The 22560-nt window shown below is 38.3% G+C and overlaps 1 protein-coding gene across 1 annotated transcript in view; it reads right to left on the bottom strand.

Annotated features, from left to right (window-relative positions):
• Positions 1-22560, bottom strand: part of TDRD3 (tudor domain containing 3) — a 210516-nt gene that overhangs the window by 47790 nt on the left and 140166 nt on the right. The window contains exon 11 of the mRNA XM_055426003.2: positions 5912-6762. Within this exon, the coding sequence (XP_055281978.2) occupies positions 5912-6762 (851 nt within the window). The remainder of the gene's footprint in view (positions 1-5911; positions 6763-22560) is intronic.

Here is a 22560-nt window from a genome sequence, read left to right as displayed (position 1 = left end):
GAGTTGGACGCTTTTGCATAACAGTCTACTCTGACAGTGACTCAGTGTAACAGGACCCCACGAGACCTTCCCGGGACAGACGCTCCTTCTCCCCCAGGTCCTCCATCTGCTGCTTGTCTACAGAAAAGCTTAGCCGAGGAATAAATGTAATCAGAGAAGTGAAAAAACGTGGAAACAAAGGAAAACAGTCAAGCAAGACAAAATAATAATAGTTTAGCCATTAAGCGAAGTTAAGGATCTTCAGTTTCTCCTCAAGAGCTACAGATACATATTCTGAGTCAAATCCTTTGACTGTTTTGCAGATACCGAAACCCCCACTAGACAGAAGAAGTTAACCACATGATGACCAGACTGTAGTTATGACATAAGCTCTTCCATCTTACACAATTTCAAGAACTGGTCTCAAGGAAATGGGAACAATACTTGTACTTAAAACAACTATATGATGCTGATCAGACCACTACATGACCAATTTCAAGATGATTTTTGGAGCTGATGATGATTTTTGGAGCTGTTCTGCATGTAGCCCCTCTCTACCAGCCCCTCCATCTTCCTGTACATCCCTAAATATCTCCTTTAAAGCTCTTACCCCTGATCAGCAAAGGGGAGCTGGTTAGGGGAGCTAGTTGTTTGGACCATGAGTCCATGTTCTTTCCAGAACAGCACCAGTTTTCTCAACAAAGCTGTCTTCCCATTTACCCAACACTTGGTTCTCAAAAATTGGCTTTCAAGCAGCAAGCATTCAAGCCTGAGTTCAATAACCTTCATGGGTTCACCAGAATCAAAAAATGCTAAAGGCAACAAAAATTCTTCTTCTTGACACCCTTCTAAAATAGCAGTTACTGTGGGTGTACCGGGCAAGAATCTGCTTTTACTAGTGTGCGTGTGTGCTTGCCAAGTTGCCTCAGTTGTGTCCAACTCTTTGTGACCCTATGGACTCCAGCCTGCCACACTCCTCTGTTCATGGGATTCTCCAGGAGAGAATAATGGAGTGGATTGCCATACCCTCCTCCAGGGGATCTTCCTCACCCAGGGATCTGACCTGCGTCCTTTACGCTTCTTGCATTGGCGCAGGTTCTTTACCACTAGCACCATCTGGGAAGCCCAACTAACTAGTATACGCCATACTATAAAAGTTACTAAGTTAATCCATGGTATTTCTTTCCCAGATCTGGATGCAAGAAGATTAGAGATACCATGCCAGAATTTTTCCTTATCTTAGAGATGTAGTTATATATGCACATCTCTCCTTTCCTCCTTTGTTTTTTAGCCTTACACTTCCATGTTCTGTAAATTGCTGTATTTCTCGCAAACTTCAACTGTAAGCTTCTTAGACAATTATGTCAGTTCAGGTAAGTTCAACAATGACAAACAATCATAATACATACCCTGGAAAACAACTTGATATCCGTTTAGGAACTTACTAAAGATAATCTGTGTAAAAAACGACTTCTACATAGCATGGAAAGTAAAGACATAGTGACATGGCACTTGATATGACAGGAGTGCAGGAAAAGCTTCCTGGGGCAAATGACAATGGGTATACTCTTCAAGGATGAAGAGTATTGAGCCAAGCTAAGAACTGAGAAAGGTGTTCCAGTAAAAGTTACAGAAACAAAAGATGAAGAAGAGTACAGGATACCACAAATAGTTTTAAATTAATTATGGCATGATGTGAGAAGGGTCAGCCAATAGGACAAGATAGTAAGGGTCAACTGACAGAGGCTCCATAGGCACGCTAGACTAAAAATGAAAGATTTTAACTAGGAAGAATGACAAGATCACAGTGACGGCAGTTCCAGTAACAATTTTAACAGGAATAAGACTTAAGGCAAGGAGACCATTTTAAAGGCTGCTACAATATCCCAGTTGATAGGGCTGAAAGAGCTGAACTAGTCATGGCAGACGTACAGGGAGGAGGATTGTTCCAAATGCACGGTCCTTCTGTGAAAGTAAAGCTTGAGAGAAGGCAAGATATCATGAGGAATATTTTAAATGATACTGATTGCTTCCAAAACATCATTTATAATGCAATTAAGATTATGGTTTCTTAACGACAGTTATAGATAATGCTTTTCTTAAGCCTTTACCTTAGTCTCTGGCTAGAAAATTGGAAAGTTGCCTGTTCTTGACAAGACACTCAAAAGTTATCTCCTAAGTTAGGTGGTTTTATAAGATAACTAATGCCATCTCTTTCACAGAGTATTATTTATCTTATTTGCTTAACGGTGCATCTATACAGAACCTATAATCCTTCACCGTAAACTGAAAAACTTCCACATAAAATCAAAGGAGTCCCCTTAGGAGATCATTCAGTTACTCCAACAATCCTCTAAAAGCTCAAAATATTTGGGGAAATATTAGGCACCACCTTTCAGAAGCTATATGAGCTTATTCTGAGTATATTCAGTAGAGACAATATATGAATTTAGTATTATTGATTTTGAGAAAATTACAGTTGAAAGTAAAGCTTTAATAACAATCTGATTAGGTATTAGGTTCATAGCACAGGCAAAACTATCTGATGTATCCCAAGCACCTAACACTTAGCAGCTACTTAATTATGGTTTGTTGAATACTCAATATTTGTTAAAGAAGTTGTCTAAGTTTAAATATCTTAGGACTGTCATTATTCTCTGTTGCTTTGTTTCTGGTCATTCATATTCTCTCTATATTTTTAACCATGCATCATAATTTTTTTTAGGATGCCAGACATTGTATCAATAGGTAAAATACCATGAAGAGGTTCTAAAAAATATTACTTTTCCCTCAAAGAGGATTATATTTTGGGCAGTGTACAAGTAGATACCCTTGATAATGTGCAGGGACGATTTCAGGCTTTCTACTGGCTGGCTTGTATTTTGCACTTAGTACTAGGGCACGATCCTTACAGGATTTCAATGGAAAGCCCGAGTCTTCTTACCAAGCCTTTCAAACATTATTGGACTTGAACTCAAATTATTCATTTCCTCTGTTTGTCAGGGTCACCAACTCCACATTGTTCAATGCGAAAAAAAATTTTTGCCACCTTCATCTTTACCGTTCACAGAAGAACCTTACGGAAGTGACAAAAAGACAAAGACAAAGTCAAAGTCGCGCAGTCGTGTCCAACTCTGTGACCTCATGGACTATCCATATACAGTCCATGGAATTCTGTAGGCCAGAATACAGGCGTGGGTATCATTTCCCTTCTCCAGGGGATCTTCCCAACCCAGGGTCGAACCCAGGTCTCCTGAATTGCAAATGGATTCTTTACCAGTTGAGCCACAAGCGAAGCCCAAGAATATTGGAGTGGGTAGCCTATCCCTTCTCCAGCACATCTTCCTGACCCAGGAATCCAACTGGGGTCTCCTGTACCACTCTTTACCAACTGAGCTATCAGGGAAGTCCCCTACAGAAGTAAACCCTCCAAGGTAGACAATGTCAGTTCTATAAACTAACTCTTAATTTTCAACTACTTCTTGGCTCTACCTTAATGGAGAAATGGCGAAGCATAAGTAATCCCCCGACTAGCCAAATCAAATAGTTCTTGTGTTTTGGAAAGTGAGTGGTCTCAGCTGCAAGAGTAAGAGTCCAGATAGTGATGAACACCTGTACTTGCTTTCCAAGTCTCCATAAGAGCCAAGGAATATCCTTGTAAAACAGTTTCAACCAATGAGATTATCTGTTGGTATTTCTGAGAAGGCTTTTACTTTTCTTGAAAAAAAAAACTGCACAGTTAGTGCAGTCTCCTCCTCTCCTTTGGGCCCTGAATAAAAACTTGACAGCAGAGAAGCTGCTTCAAGCCACATTCACACAAAAACCTTAAGACTATGCTATCTAGTTGTACCTGGACCCCTTCTTGCTGCTATCATTAGGTAACACCTAACACCCTGTTTATTCCTCATCATTCACTGAACACAATGGGGCCTGTTTCCTGATCCCAAGCCCTATAAAGGGGGTCGCTCAGTCATGTCTGACTCTTCGCGATCTCATGGACTGTAGCCTACCACGTTCCTCCATCCATGGGATTTTCCAGGCAAGAATACTGGAGTGGGTTGCCATTTCCTTCTCCAGGAGATCTTCCCGACCCAGGGATTGAACCCAGGTCTCCTACATTGTAGGCAGATGCTTTACTGTCTGAGTCACCAGGGAAGCCCTATAGCATCTCTTAAAACATCCAACCACACTTCCTAGCCTAAATTTCATTCCTTGAAAGCTTCAGATAACATTATCTCCACTATTCCTTCCAGTCACACATATGAGCACATCTGTCTCAACTGAAACTAGTCTGTACATATTTGTTTCAAATATTTTTTTTTACTTGATCTTCACATTCGCCTCGGTCCTTCACAATAGTTTTCCTAGTACGACTACCTCTGGTTTTTATTACCTTGCTAATATCTCCAGGTGACTCATTGGAAGAGTCCCTGATGCTGGGAAAGATTGAGGGCAGAAAGAGAAGAGGGCGTCACAGGAAGAGATGGCTGGATGGCATCTCCGATGCAATGGACATGAAGTGGGGCAAACTTCGGGAGATGGTGTGGGACAGGGGGCCTCAAGGGCTACAGTCCAGGGGTCGCAAAGAGTGGGACATGACTTTGCGACTGAACAACAACAATATCTCCAGTCCACTAATCACTCAACTTTTTTTCCTATGCAAGTGCCTCCTGGAGAATGAACTAGTTAACAAAGCTAACAAATAATTATGAAATTCCTACACTGTGAGAGGAACAGGGCAATAGAGAAAAACTAGAGATATATGGTCCTGTCTTCAAGGGACTTAAAATCATGGCAAGGGAAAGAGTTATCAGTATAGGAACCAAAACCAAAGATACTTACAAACTGTGATAAGCTTTAGAAAGTGAACAAGGCACTGATTGAGAAAGATAATAATGTAGAAGGGAGGAGGGTGCAGACAAAGAAGGCTTCCTCTAGGAAGTCTCTGAGCCCAGTCTTCAAGGATCAGAAGAGCAGTTAGTGGAGGAGCACGCTGGGCAGAAGTGGAGACGCGAACAAAGGTCCTCCTGTCTGAGGGTCCCTCTGGCCTTTTCCCTTCCTGCTCTCACTGTGTCGGTCTTCTCCCTTTTGTCAGGCTCTTTTATCTGATTCACTGCATCGCTTCTCAATCTCATCTTGTGTCTTTCCGTTTCCATTTTTCCCCCCTCTTTTCCTTTCAGCCAGTATATAATGTAGAACACAAGAATGTTTAAATTATTGGTTTAATAATTCTTAAATTATTTATTATTAGCTAAATAATTAATCTTCCTGCTCATAATTTTTTTAAAGTAGGCTAATTATGTATATTATCTTTAAATTAAATGACATCTGCAGAACTTAACTGTGTGCCATTCAACTGATTTGCTTCCTTGTGAATCAGTACAATTTTACTAGAAATAAAAGCAAATATTAATAGCTTAGTAGATGATAACTAAAGTAACTTATCAACCTCATTTATTCACTTTTACAATACTTTTCTGATACGCAAGTGAAAATCAAACCTAACAACCAAATATTACGTGACTCCTAAATGAAAATGAAATGAAAGTCACTCAGTCGTGTCCGACTCTTTGTGACCCCATGGACTATACAGTCCATGGAATTCTCCAGGCCAGAATACTGGAGTGGGTAGCCATTACCTTCTTCAGGGTATCTTCCCGACCCAGGGATTGAACCCAGGTCTCCCACATTGGAGGTGGCTTCTTTACCAGCTGAGCTACCAGGGAAGCCCACGCGACTCCTAAGCATCCATAAAAAATATTAAATATTTTGCTCTTCCTTTGATAAGTTACATATTCATACATCTGTTCAAAGACCATAAACAAGTACAACCACAGATTGCAACCCTGTCCCAAAGCAATGGCTATCTATGGTCTCACTAGACTGTTACATTCAGTAATATTAGTATTTAATAACTTCACAGCATGCATACCTTGTTGTCTTCCCAATAAAGTGCTAAACATTCATCTCCAGATTTCCATAGTTTTGCATACTCCATAGGAATAGATGATTCTAGTACTTTTTCGGGTTTAATTGGCCCAGATCTTCTTTTGGGACCACTACTGTAAAATATTTTATCATCATAGGATGAAGCCATGATGGGTCCTGCTGGCTTAATAGGTCCCACTCGCCTTCCCTTCAGAGGCATTTCTGTCTCTCCATTTGGAACACCAATGAAACTATTCGTTCGGACAGGATTCTGGTAATCAGTATTTACATTAAAATGTTTTTCAATTTTTATACCACTAAAAGCTTCATTATTTATTGTTCGTGGCTTCCTGTCATAAAAATGATCCGAATTTGTTGTTTGGTTTTCTCTTTTCCCACGTTTGTGATTATTATAATCTATGGATTCTTGAGGAAAAGGATTTTCTTTTGCCTCTGCATAGGATGGACCTTTTCCTGATCGGCTTTGCATAGAGTTATCCCTTTTTTTAAATACAGTATCATTGTGTTGGGAACTTAAAAGGTAAGAAGCATCTTTAGTTCTATCATATCTAGAATATGGTCTATCACATTTGATTCTCTCTTCAGCCCATACTTCAGATCCTGAAGAAGTACTTGGTCTTTCAGAACCTCTGTTTCTAGGTAATCCACTGCCTTCTAAAACTGCCTTTGAAGTTTGGGTGTCTCTTTGAAAACGAGGAGGTTTTTCATTTCTTGGCTGTCTGGTATCATTTCGAGGAAGATATCGTGGTTGATTATTATCTTTTACTCCATTTTGCTCAGTATTTGATATTCTGTTTTGTCCTTGATGAAGCTGCTGCGGCTGTGATTTAGGTTCTGAAAAGTAAAAGTAATCATATGCATATTAAAATGAAGACTGCATTAAGACTTAATTATCAAACTACTCATTTAACATCTACTATCTGCCCGCCTCATTATCTTAATCCCTCTTTGCTTGGTTAGACTCTTATGTTTCTAACGCACAGTTTACCTGGTTAGCCACATCAGTGAAGTAAAGCAATGATATGAACTATGAAAAAATGGTGGGTAATTCAAAAGCAAGTTGTCTTTGTTACTGAATATTTGCATTGTTATGGCTATCTATACATGCTGCTCTGGTAATTCATTTCCCAAGACTGGTGAAACAGAACTACTGAAAGCACAGAAGCTGCTATGAAACTGTGCAAGTACACCTCTGCTGCTGCTGCTGAGTCGCTTCAGTCGTGTCCGACCCTGTGCAGCCCCATAGACGGCAGCCCACCAGGCTCCCCCGTCCCTGGGATTCGCCAGGAAAGAACACTGGAGTGGGTTGCCATTTCCTTCTCCAATGCATGAAAGTGAAACGTGAAAGTGAAGTTGCTCAGTCATGTCCAACCCTCAGCGACCCCATGTAGCCTACCAGGCTCCTCCATCCATGGGATTTTCCAGGCTCTAGCTCAGTTCTTTTCTGAGTTCCCACCTCATTCACTGTCAATCAAGTTCTAGTCTTAGCAAAAAAAAAAAAATTTTCAGTTCTTTCTGGATCTGGAATTGCTAAGTGTTTGGATTACAATTAGATATCTATTATAAACCTTCCCTGGTGAAGGACAGGGAAGCCTGGCATGTTGCAGTCCATGTGATCGCAAGAGGCGGACACAACTGAGTGACGGAATAATAACATAAACCTATCAAAGAACAGGTACTACTTGGAAATACAGGGGGATAAAGTCAAAATCTGATTAAGCAAAATAGTGCAGAAAATGTCCAACCAGAAATCAAATCGGTACCATGGCACATATACATATGCCTCACAGATAATCTGATGGTTTTATTTCACATAACGATCTTTATTCTCCTTCAATTTGTTCTGTGTCACTTACTCTCTCTTCCTCCACGGTTTCTCATAGCATGTCTATAACACAATTACTAATCAAGTTGGCTGGTCCTGATGCACACATCTTGTTTCTCTTGCCAAACACTATAATCTGTATGCACATTAGGATTATTCTTACATTTTACCGAAGTCACAATACTTCTTAATAGGGATGCTACTAAATTCCGGGTGAGAATGCTTCCTGTATTTGCAAGTAAATTAACTTCTTTGACCTCTAGCTACTAAATGCCAAAGCATTTTCCCTTAGCACTCCTAGTCACTGTGACTACCTAAATTGTCTCCATCCATTTCCAAACACCCATTGGAGAAGAAAAGGTACCAAGTAAACTGTTCAGATCAGCAGAAATAGAGAAGATCTTTAAAAAGGTCCCAAGTGACAAAGCAAGTCAAGACTAAAGATCAAGGCTCAATATGAAAAGAAACTTCTCAGCAGAGCCACTGGAAGCTAGAAGGTTATCTAATAAGACTTTAAATATCTTTGAAATTAAAGAAAAATTATTTTCTAAGTACAATTCTACATTAGCCCAACTACCCACTGATTGTGACAAAGAACAAAGATTTTTCAAATATGCAAGATCTCAAATACTAGCCAAGACCATCAGTAGAGATACTTTGACAACATCACTTTTTCCCAAGATCTGCTTTACCAATCAGAGAAGGCAACCCACTCCAGTACTCTTGCCTGGAAAATCCCATGGACGGAGGAGCTTGGTAGGCTGCAGTCCGTGGGGTCACAAAGAGTTGGACACGACTGAGGACTTCACTTTCACTTTTATGCACTGGAGAAGGACATGGCAACCCACTCCAGTGTTCTTGCCTGGAGAATCCCAGGGACGGAAGAGCCTGGTAGGCTACCGTTTATGGGGTCACACAGAGTTGGACACGACTGAAGCACCTTAGCAGCAGCTGCAGCAGCAGCTTTACCAATACAACACACAAAAAATAATATTTTAGATCACTGTAAATATTAATTTTTTTTCTTTAGAAAGAAGAAAAGTAGACAGAAATGAGCATTTCAGCAGTAATCATGTTTTGGCACTTGTTAATAAAGGCAGCACCCGCCTCTTGCCGACGATCTACTATGTGTTAGGTACCCCATACTAGTCCTTTATACACATTATCTATAGTCCCTACAGCTGCCTTAACATACAAGTGTTACAGGGTTTATTTAATAGAAAGATGCAATATATGGTGAACTGAAGAAATTTTTTAGTTTCCAAAGTAAGTCAAATATGAAGGTATTTGCTGACAACAAAGTCTGAATAGCTATTTGGGAAGTGAAGTGAAGTCGCTCAGTCAAATCTGACTCTTTGCGACCCCATGGACTCTAGGCTACCAGGCTCCTCCTTCCATGGGATTTTCCAGGCGAGAATACTGGAGTGGGCTGCCATTTCTTTCTCCAGGAGACATTCCTGACCAAGGGACTGAACCCAGGTCTCCTGCACTGTAGGCAGATGCTTTACCATCTGGGTCACCAGGGATATTTAAGATATTTGTGAAGTTAAAGCTTTTTAGATCCCCTGTGTTTAGGGATCAATTTTTCAAAATTATTCCAGGTAGGGACACCAAAATCTATTATGATCAGGAAGTACAAACAATTTAAGTCATTATGAGAATAACTAAGTATCCTGAACCTCAAACAGCAGTCTGAATAACTAGGCATACAGGATAAAGGTTTTAATTAGGCTTGGTAGGTGTGAGAGAATTTGATTACAGCTCTTCTAAAAGAAGAAAAAAGGTAAAGATTTCCTAATCTACTTAACTGATGATGTACATTACAGAATAAAACAGCAATTTTACTATTAATAAAAATACTTCATTTCCATTATTATGCTAGGACAATACAGTGAAAGAAGAAACTATAAAGAAAACTGATTTTAAAATAAGAACTACTCTTAAAAAAGTAAACTCAATGAGGGAGAAGATAAAATTGAGCTTTTAAAGGAACACAGTTTTCATATACACACAAAATAAAACAACAGTAAACCAAGGAAGGTCCTTAAAGGTTTCACCACTCCTGTATTTCCTCAAACATTTTATCTTAGTTAAGTAATGAAGTCAGAAGTAAAGTAAATATTTTGAAACTGAACTAATCTATGAAATAAATAATAGAATATACTAAATCACTAAATTGTGGAAAGGTGATTTCAAATATAGAAATAGCCCAGAAGTCAAATAGAAAGCGTCTTAATTCAGCAGTTGGAAACTAGCTTCTCTGTGTTGCTCTTCCTGAGGAGGCATTGATGATTACAAACCACCAAAATAGTAACTGACAACACAGGCCAGATCTACAGTCACCAACTGAAAATACACTGAGACCCTTTTCTGTACAGGAAGGAGAATAAAACGCATTGCTTTTTTTCTTCTTTTTTTTTTAATGAACTGAAAGGGAAAGCTGAAAGAAAAGCATAAATAGAAATCAGTAATATTATATATTAAATAGAGGAGAAAAAATGGAAAAAGAAAATTAGCAAAGAAATGACAAAAATTCATCACAAAATAGATAAAATTATAAAAACAACTAAAAGATCAAAGTGATAAAAGTTTATATGATAAAATTAATCAAGGGGTACTACAAGAGTTTCATCTGACTTGTAATAAAATGTTCCTGTTAAATCAGCTCATGAGTTTAAAAACACAAGTTCACAAAATAATTGATTACAATGTTTTACAGCCCCATGTTCTGAAATGCAAGGATCATTAAGAGTGAATTTATTAAATGTCATAACTTATTTGGGTTTGCACATTAGAATGTGCTTTATCAAAAATATTAATGAAATTATTAAATTTAATTAAAATATTAATTAAATTTAAATTAAATTAATTAAAATTTGTTAAAATATTAATACTTCTTTGCAGAGTATTCATTCTCCAGTTGCAGCTGTACCTGCTTTTCATAGTAGAAAAACAAGTACATTTTGTTTCCCAAGATGATCCTTCATTTTATTCTGAGACACCTACTTGAAGAAATGGCTTAATTAATATTTCACTATGTACCTGACTCTACTTCAAAGGTCTTTTACTACACTACTTCATGTAATTCTCCCAACCACCTTGAAAAGCAATATTATTATCTCTATTTTATAAGTAAATTAACAAAAAGCTGAGTTAACAGCTAGAAAACATTAGTGCCAGCGCTGAACTCAAGTCTAACTGAAGAAAAAGACCATAATTTTCTCCCTATGCAAGCTGCCTGCCTGGAGAAACAAAGCAGAGTGTAACAAGACATGTGTTAGCTACAATTTCATCACCTACATCTGTTCATTCCTGCTGCTGCTGCTGCTAAGTCACTTCAGTCGTGTCCGACTCTGTGCGATCCCATAGACAGCAGCCCACCAGGTTCCCCCGTCCCTGGGATTCTCCAGGCAAGAACACTGGAGTGGGTTGCCTTGTCCCTCTCCAATGCATGAAAGGGAAAAGGGAAAGTGAAGTTGCTCAGTCGTGTCCGACTCTTCACGACCCCATGGACTGCAGCCTACTAGACTCCTCCGTCCATGGGATTTTTCAGGCAAGAGTACTGGAGTGGGTCGCCAGTGCCTTCATTCCTGGTATGATACAAAAGTCACAAAAGTTCTTTCACAATCTCTGATGAACTAAAAATATATAAATCTGGATACTAGGAATGCCAAAATTCTGACCTGAAACTAATAACCTCTTTCCATTAATGCAAAACAAAAGGAATACCTATTTATTAGCTAGATATTATTTTTAAAATGTCAAAGTAAAAACAGATTACAACTAATGTATATATTAATTCAAGTAGAGTAGTTAAAATTACTGCTGAGTAATCTTTCAACAAATAAAGCAAAATAAAAAGAAATCATCAAAGACATTTGTTACAAAAAGATGGTGTTAACTGATCAGTACATGAATTCACATTAAAACAGAAGCATAACACTTCTAATATTTCTATGTCTATATACAGACCAGATTACATTTTTTTCACATCAAAATTTTCAACTAATTTTCCCAATTATACAAATAAAGGCTTTCATGTAAAATATCTTTACATATTTTACCTGAATATCTTTAGATATTCTGTAATGATGACAAAATTGTGCAGCTATAAAAGTTTATCAGCTCAAAATTTACATGTTTTGGTTCCCCTTGTAAAAAATTACTTCCTCTATAAATTTACTCTGTATGAATTCTGACTTCGATTACAAAGGTTAAAATAAGGAACTATATCTCATTCTTAGCAGGTACATATAAACACAAGTGGTTATTAAGTGATAATGTTCTCCATATAGTAAAACATAAAATGTAGTCTTTTAAAAATATTATGTGATAGGAAGAGATATTGCTCATCACTCCAAGCTTAAAGAGTAACTTTTTCATGCTATATTAAATATGTTCTTTCTTACCACTTTCTTCAAAATAATCATTTTGATGTCCACAGATCATTTATCTACAGGACATCCTTCAGCTTTCTTCTAACCCCACTACTTCGCTGACACTATTTTTGCCAAGATCTCCAATAAGTGATGTGTTGGAGCCAGTCTGAATACTGCATAAAAACTGATCATTAAATTTTCAGAAAATCTGCAATCTGGTTGCAAACTGAAATTAACTTGAAAGTAGCCACTCATAATTTGAAATTAGCCATAGTGGAATATTTACACCACGGAAATCAGGAAAAGCTAAAAATTAGAGCATTGCTTCCCTGCCTCCCACCTCTTCCCCAGGGTCAGCTGTTAAACATTCACCAGCGCACGTGCTATTAATGCTGTGCAAACCAATGGACACTTCACATCCTTCCCTCTGCTTCTACTCCTCCTGCTTTTTTGGCAGCTTTTTTCTCAGCTTCTTTCATTGCCTCTTCCATCTCCATTTGATCTCTAACTTCAATTGCCTATCTTCATTTTAGTGTGTCTCCTTGATTTTTAAAAAACTTAACATAAAATGTATTTCAAATTTATGGTAAGCCGATTTTCACCAACTTTCCATATATTATCTTTAAATTTTTTCACTGACGCTATCCCTAAATTCATTTATAAATTTCTATATACTATTAATTATTAAATTCAAATAACTACTAACTGTACTTTAATAAGCAGGATATTACCTGTGCAGCACTGTGGATATTTTCACTTCCCACCTGGTATTTATCTAACACCTTAAACTTCCTGGTTCCCTGCCCTGACAAAAGGATAACGTCAGATGCTATGCTGTCAGAATGTTTGCAAATCTAGGGACCATAATGTCAAATAACAACAGAGACCAGAGCATTTCAAAGAACTCTAACGAATGGCCAGGAATTTTGTTCCAATTCTTGGTTCTAGCTTTAATTTCCAATCAACTGTTGACTGTCACTTGTCTAAAATGCAGTAACAAACGTTGAGGCTTTGACAAACTGCTAAAAGACCTTCTGAATAAAACTTAACAATTTCAGTACTTATCTGTACTCATATGAGATCAGGCACAAGAACTACAGACTACAGGATCATAGGTATAGAGTATTCACTGTTAAGGTAACAAGTCTACATGACAGAATCAGAAACAATTAATTCAAGTTAATGGTAAAGCACTATCAGAAAAAGTCAAGGACTGGGAAAGTCATACTGGTGGCTAGGGTCAGAGAGAAAGTGAAAAATAGTGTGTGGAAAATGACACATTTTGCTAACAGCTTATGACTATTCACATAGCAACCCTTCACTCCTGGCTTCCAAGGAAGCATTCCACCATCAATTTTAATCAATCAAATTCCTCATTTGAGGAAGAATGTTGTTTGATGTAATTAGATGTAAACATACATAATATGGGCAGTCCCTTCTTGAGGAAATCCTGTACAAGAACATCCAGCCTAACACAAATATATTCTCTCTCTTCATGACCTAGTTTCCTGACTTTCCAACTATTACCATTCTATCACATTTCCTTCCTGTATCCCTACTTTTAAGTCATCAAAATTCAAGCTATAAATCTATTAAGTTGAAATATTTAAACTGACTTAAAACTTGATTAAATGAAAATAAAAAGACACCTACCAACCATTAGAAGCCTGAAACTTCATGTCCATTAACCATCATCCATTAATGTTATATCTGATAATATCTAAATATTTATATCTGAATATTATGTAGAATTTGAAATTACGCATTATGTTAACCAAGATAAATGCTAAGATAAATTCTCACAAAATCTAACCAAGATAAATTCTCACAAAATCCACAGAAAATAACTGGAACTGCACAAAACAGTAAATATATTATAGTCTCAATTTTATTGTGTCAATAAGGTGAGTCAATGGAGCATTTTAAGCAAGGGGGTAATGGGATCAAATTTGTGCTCTGAAAGATCACTGTTTGCTATACGGAAGATGAGATGATAAAGTTCTGCGAAGAGTCTGCAAAGAGTCAGTGGAGAACCAATGAGTGCCCAAGGTAGGATAAGGGAGGAGATTTAGAGACAGTGAGTGGAAGATGCTGTTGCTACCGCTGCTAATCAAAATGATGATAATGTGTTGAAGTTTGACAGAAAACAACAAAATTCTGTAAGGCAATTATCCTTCATTTAAAAAACTAATAAATTTTTTAAAATGATGATAATGACGGTGAAAGTGGTAGTGGTGTGGCACAACGACCATTATGCGGAGGCCAATGTGTGCCAAACACTGTGCTTAGCACTTAGCATGCATAACCTAACTTAATCTTCCCATAACTGCAAACTTAGGCAGTGCTACTGTTTTCCCATTTCCCAATACAGAAATAAAGATTTGAGAGATTATATAACTTGCTCAAAGACATACAACTAGCAAATACCAGAGCTATCAGTTAAGTAGTGGTAGAATCAGTTGTATATATCTGCCGCAGCATCTTTTCAATTCTCCTCTTATTTTGGTAACAGAACTCTACTTTGAGTGATGGGAACTACTCCCTCCTTTTACATATAATCCAGAATCAATTAAGCTGTCTTAGCTCTCCTAAGAAGGTGGCAGATACAGACATTAGAAGACAGAAGGTCTTTTTCTGCCAGATCTTCCAGGTATAAGGACCATTTGATTGTTTCTGAGAAATATTTTTTTATTACCTTTTCATATTACGAATGGAGATTTGACACCAACATCTGTAGTGCTCTTTTATCCAAGTCTCTCTGTTCCAGCCGCTTCATACACACCAATGCCAAAATCACCAGTGGAACTCAGTTGAGCTTGGTGAATCAATAATTATATGATGAAAGCTATTTATCTTTTTCCAAAAATAAAAAACATGTGCTTAAAAATTAAGATGAGCTTTTTTACCTGTGTATCTATACGTGTCATTATGCCCCACCCTTATATATGTTGGCCATAGCCTATACTTGGTGCTTCATGGGAAGGTCTTTGCTATCACATGACATAGTCTGTCAACACAAAATTCAAAGACAGAGAAAAACGTTCTAGTTATATGAGCCAATATATTACCTTTTTACTTATTTGGATTTCTGTGGCTCACAGCTTAAAGCAAACTAGCTTAGAAATTATTTAGTTGCTAAGTCATGTCCGACACTTTTGCAACCCCATAGACTGTAGGACTGTAGCCTGCCAGGCTTCTCTGTCCATGGAATTTTCCAGACAAGAATACTGGAGTGGGTTGCCATTTCCTTCTCCAGAGGTTCTTCCTGACCCAGGGACCAAAACCATGTCTCCTGCATTGGCAGGTGGATCTTTAACACTGAGCCACCTATGAAGCCCCAACTTAGAAATTAGTGCCAAGAAAAAGAGTGATACAAGTGACAGAACCTAAAATGTAAAACTTGTTTAGTAAAGGAAGGGTACAGGGTAGTGAAAGCCGTTGCATCCCCTAAAAGAAGTTGGCACTCCTCATTGAATGGCTAAACTGCAGTCTGTTGTCTTGGAACTGGAGCACCTAACTAATCAGGCCAATGATTTAGAGAACTTAGTATGAAAATGCCAGGGTGATGAAAGGTCCTGGTTACTTCTTACTGCCTTCAGTAACTCTTATAAGAAAGTAACAAGCTGGCAAGCTTGAAAGTAGAAAGGTAATCTTGAAAGTAAATGCAACTAGCTATGAGGGGTTCTTCTCAAATTATACCAGTAAGCCTAAAGGACTGAGACTCAGATAATCATGCTTCTTGACAAAAAATATGGAGAAACATAAATAAAACTTGTAACATACATTTAACTTGCAAAATAAGCTACATAAACAAGGAAACAGAGAAGTATGAACTGAAGATACCCTGTCCACTTTTCTCACAATGTCCCTTGTTCCTTATTCAGAAAAATTAAGGTTTATTTGGTCTTATTTAAGGTGTAGAAAGTTAAAACAGTAAAGTTATTATCTTAATGTATCCCTTAAACTCTATCTCTGGCAAACATAGATATCTTCCATGATAACAGAAAGAATAAAACCTACTTTTTCTGTCCCAAGCTGACACTGAAAATACATATTTCTAGTGGGTATTGTTTTAAATGGTAATTACATATTACTGAAGTAATATATTGATAAATTTAAGGTATGTAAAGTTGGGAGCTGGCCTGATAATCTGGCCAGGACTATATCAGGTCTACAAAAAACAAAAAAATTTTAAAGTGTATATACAAAAGCCTTTCTGAATACAAGCCTATCACATTTTGATCAACTAAATATTACCAACTTGATATCAAACTGTTAGATGTCACAGACACTTTAGTTATTACTGTCATATAACAGTGTAATCTAACCTCATTTTTTTCATAATATTGGTAATAATGTCAGGTAGAATTACCTTTGACTCAAAAGGAACAACATAAAAGTTGATACGGGAAAATCTCTAGGAAAAGTACATGTGATGAACAGCTACAGGCACTACTTATTTTACTGAAGTTTGCTTCCTTGTACTTTGCCAATATGCATTTATTACAAATTAAAGATCTGTGACAACTCTGAATTGCTAGATGATGCTTAGCGCTTTTGAGTAATAAGGCAATTTTTAATTAAGGGAGGTATATACATTGTTTTCTAGACAATGTTATTGCATACTTCTCTCACATCCATACATGACCACTGGAAAAACCACAGCCTTGACTAGACGGACCTTGGTTGGGAAAGTAATGTCTCTGCTTTTAATATGCTATCTAGGTTGGTCAAAACTTTCCTTCCAAAGAGTAAGCGTCTTTTAATTTCATGGCTGCAATCACCATCTGCAGTGATTTTGGAGCCCAGAAAAATAAAGGCAGCCACTGTTTCCACTGTTTCCCCATCTATTTGCCATGAAGTGATGGGACCAGATGCCATGATCTTCGTTTTCTGAATGCTGAGCTTTAAGCCAACTTTTTCACTTTCTTCTTTCACTTTCATCAAGAGGCTCTTTAGTTCTTTGTTTTCTGCCATAAGGGTGGTATCATCTGCATATCTGAGGTTATTGATATTTCTCCTGGCAATCTTGATTCCAGCTTGTGCTTCTTCCAGCCCAGCGTTTCTCATGATGTACTCTGCATATAAGTTAAATAAGCAGGGTGACAATATACAGCCTTGACATACTCCTTTTCCTATTTGGAACCAGTCTGTTGTTCCATGGCCAGTTCTAATTGTTGCTTCCTGACCTGCATACAGGTTTCTCAAGAGGCAGGTCAGGTGGTCTGGTATTTCTATCGCTTTCAGAATTTTCCACAGTTTATTGTGGTTCACACGGTCAAAGGCTTTGGCATAGTCAAAAAAGCAGAAACAGATGTTTTTCTGGAACTGTCCTGCTCTTGAGGGTCCCTTGGACTGCAAGGAGATCCAACCAGTCCATCCTAAAGGAGATCAGTCCTGGGTGTTCACTGGAAGGACTGACGTTGAAGCTGAAACTCCAATACTTTGGCCACATCATGTGAAGAGCTGACTCATTTGAAAAGACCCTGATGCAGGGAAAGATTGAGGGCAGGAAGAGAAGGGGATGACAGAGGATGAGATGGTTGGATGGCATCACCGACTCGATGGACATGGGTTTGGGTAGACTCCGAGAGTTAGTGATGGACAGAGAGGACTGGCGTGCTGTGGTTCATGGGGTTGCAAAGAGGTGGACATGACTGAGCGACTGAACTGAACTGATTGCATACTTAATATACTCCTGTATAAGGTATACATAAGTTTTATACGCCCTAGGAATTTAAAAAAAAAACGTAACTTTCTTTATTCTAGTGGCTTGAACCAAACTCACATCATCTCCAATGCAAAACTACATCTGATGGGAGTTTTTAAAAATCAGAATAAAGGAATGAAACTATTTACAATGTGAAAGTGTGTTACTTACCTGCATTAAATCTGTCAGAAACATGTTTTTAGAGGATATATTATTTTTTCCCAACAAACCTAACATATTACACAGAACTTGATATGACATAACAAGTGCATCCAAGCCCGGGCTTATTAAATTAAACACAGCTTCCAGGGATGCCCAAACTAAACAAAATCCTCAGAGAGCTTAAATGGCATAGGAGAGGTTTGGTGACTCAACTAAATTAGAAACAAACATTAAAAAACAAACAAATAAAAATACACATCGCTGAGTCACGATTACTTATAATAAACTTAGGTCTGTAACAGACCCAAATAATGATACTGATGATATGAATGTGAATAAAATTAAAAGCCCATAATTCCTCCCATTAGCCTTCTATATGGCACTTAACCAATAAAATTTATGGAGACTATCCTGAAAAGTTTTCTACATTTTTCTTAGGTGCAGAGTTTCCCATCATGAAGAGTTGATTTTACAATATAAGATTTACGGAACAATGACAAATTTTGAATCTCCAAAGTGGAGATTCAATTTTAGAGAAGTAAAAATTTATTCTGAGCTTTATTTTCAGTTAAAAAGAAATATGAAATCATAAAGTAAAAACAATTCAGTAGTTTGCTTCAACTGCTTGCTTTACTATGAGCCTCAACTCCTCCAGGAACATACCAACAGAATGAGGGTTAACAAGAGACAGAGTAACAGAAAGATCCCTGAAGGAGACCTGAGGATGACCACACCTATTAATCCTGTCACCTTTATTCTAACGGGGTTATGTGAAGACAGGGCCAAGAGAATACAGGGATACTTCGGTTACTGCACTTTGCAGATTTTTCATTTTTTAAAGAAGAACTTAAGGTTTGTGGCAACCCTGCATTGAGCAAGCCTACTGGTACTAGCATTTGCTTACTTCCATTCTCCGTGTTGACAAAGGTCTGAACACTCAAAGCTATGGTTTTTCTGATAGTCATATATGGCTGTGAGAGTTAGACGACAAAGAAGGCTGAGTGCCAAAGAACTGATGCTTTTCAATTGTGGTATTGGAGAAGACTCTTGAGAGTCCCTTGGACTGCAAAGAGATTAAACCAACCAATGCTAAAGGAAACCAACCCTGAATATTCACTGGAAGGACTGAGGCTGAAGCTGAAGCTCCAATTCTTTGGTCACCTGATACAAAGAGCCGTCTCATTAGAAAAGACCCTGGGAAAGACTGAGGGCAGGAAGAGAAGCGGGCAACAGAGGATGAGAAGGTTAGATGGCACCATCAATTCAACAGACATGAGTCTGAGCAAACTCCGGGGGACAGTGAAGGGCAGGGAAGACTGGCGTGCTGCAGTCTATAGACTCGAAAAGAGCTGGACACGACTGAGTGACTGAACAACAACAAAATTCTCTGTGTCACACTTTGGAAATTCAGCAACTATTTCGAACTTTTTCATTAGTATTATACTTGTTATAGTGGTGTGTGAACTGTGATCTTTAATGTTGCACTATGACTTGATGAAGGCTCATATGATGGTTAGCATGTTTTAACAATTAAGTATTTTTAATAAAAGTATGTCCTTTTCCAGACATAATACTATTGCACAGCTAACAGACTGTAGTATAGGATAGGCATAAATTTTAAATGCATTGAGAAACCAAAGAATTTTGTGTGACTTTACTGCGATATTCACCTTATTGTGGTGGTCTGGAATGAAACCTGAAATATCTTCCAGGTATGCCTGCATGAGACATCTACAAGAAAGAGAATCTCTAGTCCATTTATGTATCAATTTATTGTCCAGCTATTTGTGCTCACGTGCATTGTCATCAATCTCCTCTGGTATGCTGTCAACATCACCAAAGAAAGAATTTAAGGTGAGCAGAGCATCTACAGAATGGGTGAGTTTCTCCGGTCAAACATTTAAAACACTGGAACAACAAACCAAGTCATATTTTCAAGTTTGTCTGTTTCACGGTTTTCTCAGCCATTCAAAACAACTAGTTAGGCTTATTTTGGAAATAAATCTTTGAAATAAAGACTATAATGTTATTATGGATTACAAAAATGCGAGATCATATATGATTATTGCATTCAGAATAAATCCTGCTAAGTCTTTGTGTTTTGTTCAGTGTTGCTTACACTCAGCTCAGTTCAATTCAGTCACTCAGTCGTGTCCGACTCTTTGCAACTCCATGAATCTCACCACGCCAGGGCTCCCTGTCCATCACCAACGCCTGGAGTTCACCCAAACCCATGTCCATCGAGTCAGTGATGCCATCCAGCCATCTCATCCTCTGTCGTCACCATCTCCTCCTGCCCACAAACCCTCCCAGCATAAGGGTCTTTTCCAATGAGTCAACAGTTCACATTAGGTGGCCAAAGTATTGGAGTTTCAGCCTCAGCATCAGTCCTTCCAATGAATACCCAGGACTGATCTCCTTTAGGATGGACTGGTCAGATCTCCTTGCAGTCCAAGGGACGTGAAAGAGTCTTCTCCAGCACCACAGTTCAAAAGTATCAATTCTTCGGTACTCAGCCTTCTTCACAGTCCAACTCTCACATCCATACATGACCACTGGAAAAACCATAGCCTTGACTAGATGGACCTTGGTTGGCAAAATAACGTGTTTTTTGATATCCTATCTAGATTGGTCATAACTTTCTTCCCAAGGAGTAAGCATCTTTTAATTTCATGGCTGCAGTCACCATCTGCAGTGATTTTGAGCGCAAAACAATAAACTCTGACACTGTTTCCCCATCTATTTCCCATGAAGTGATGGGACCAGATGCCATGATCTTCGTTTTCTGAATGTTGACCTTTAAGTCAACTATTTCACTCTCCTCTTTCACTTTCATCAAGAGGCTTTCTAGTACCTCTTCACTTTCTGCCATAAGGGTGGTGTCATCTGCATATCTGAGGTTATTGATATTTCACCCAGCAATCTTGATTCCAGCTTGTGCTTCTTCCAGCCCAGCGTTCCTCATGATGTACTCTGCATAGAAGTTAAATAAGCAGGGTGACAATATACAGCCTTGACGTACTCCTTTTCCTATTTGGAACCAGTCTGCTGTTCCATGTCCAGTTCTCACTGTTACTTCCTGACCTTCATATAGGTTTCTCAAGAGGCAGGTCAGGTGGTCTCGTATTCCCATCTCTTTCAGAATTTTCCACAGTTTATTGTGATCCACACAGTCAAAGGCTTTGGCATAGTCAATGAAGCAGAAGTATATGTTTTTTTGGAACTCTCTTGCTTTTTCTATGATCCAGGGGATGTGGGTAATTTGATCTCTGGTGCCTCTGCCTCTTCTAAAACCAGCTTGAACATCTGGAAGTTCACGGTTCACATATTGCTGAAGCCTGGCTTGGAGAATTTTGAGCATGACTTTACTAGCGTGTGAGATGAGTGCAAATGTGCGGTAGTCTGAGCATTCTTTGGCATTCCCTTTCTTTGGGATTGGAATGAAAACTGACCTTTTCCAGGCCTGTGGCCACTGCTGAGTTTTCCAAATTTGCTGGCATATTGAGTGCAGCACTTTCACAGCATCATCTTTCAGGATTTGAACTAGCTCAACTGGAATTCCATCACCTGCACTAGCTTTGTTCATAGTGATGCTTTCTAAGGCCCACTTGACTTCACATTCCAGGACGTCTAGCTCTAGGTGAGTGATCACCATCGTGATTATCTGGGTCTTAAAGCTCTTTTTTGTACAGTTCTTCTTTGTATTCTTGCCACTTCTTCTTAATATCTTCTGCTTCTGTTAGGTCCATACCATTTCTGTCCGTTATCGAGCATGAAATGTTCCCTTGGTATCTCTAATTTTCTTGAAGAGATCTCTAGTCTTTGCCATTCTGTTGTTTTCCTCTATTTCTTTACATTGATCGCTGAGGAAGGCTTTCTTATCTCTCCTTGCTATCTCTCCTCTGCATTCAAATGGGTATTATCTTTCCTTTTCTCCTTTGCTTTTCACTTCTATTCTTTTCACAGCTTTTTGTAAGGCCTCCTCAGACAGCCATTTTGCTTTTTTGCATTTCTTTTCCATGGGGATGGTCTTGATCCCTGTCTTTTGTACAATGTCACGAACTTCTGTCCATAGTTTATCAGGCACTCTATCAGATCTAGTCCCTTAAATCTATTTCTCACTTCCATTGTATAATCATAAGGGATTTGATATTGTGGAAACCAATAGAATATTGTAAAGCAATTATCCTCCAATTAAAAATAAATTAAAAAAAACACCAAACACACAAAAAAATCTTTTAGGACAAAATCCTCCTGATCTGTCTCCAGTCTACCACTTCTAACTGTAGCCTTCTGTTTCCATCTCTCCCATAACCTCCAATTCACAGGAACTAATGTTCTTGATGCCTCCAATCCTGAACATTCAGAGTTCCCTACATTTGGTATACCCTTCCCTCAATGCTCCCTCTTTAACCTGTCTAAAAGCCACCCACTCTAGGAAGCCTCTGCCCATCTCTCATCTTGGTTAGCTGGCCTCTCCACACAATGTTCTAGGAAAGAATAAAAATTTGCTTCTGTGAGAATGGTAGTTATCAAGTAGGGCAGACAAGTCTAAT

The sequence above is a fragment of the Moschus berezovskii genome, chromosome 13, assembly GCF_049115385.1.
Source record: "Moschus berezovskii isolate FMDL1 chromosome 13, NW_MosBer_1.0, whole genome shotgun sequence".
NCBI lineage: Eukaryota > Metazoa > Chordata > Mammalia > Artiodactyla > Moschidae > Moschus > Moschus berezovskii.
This window is presented reverse-complemented; position numbering and strand designations above follow the sequence as displayed.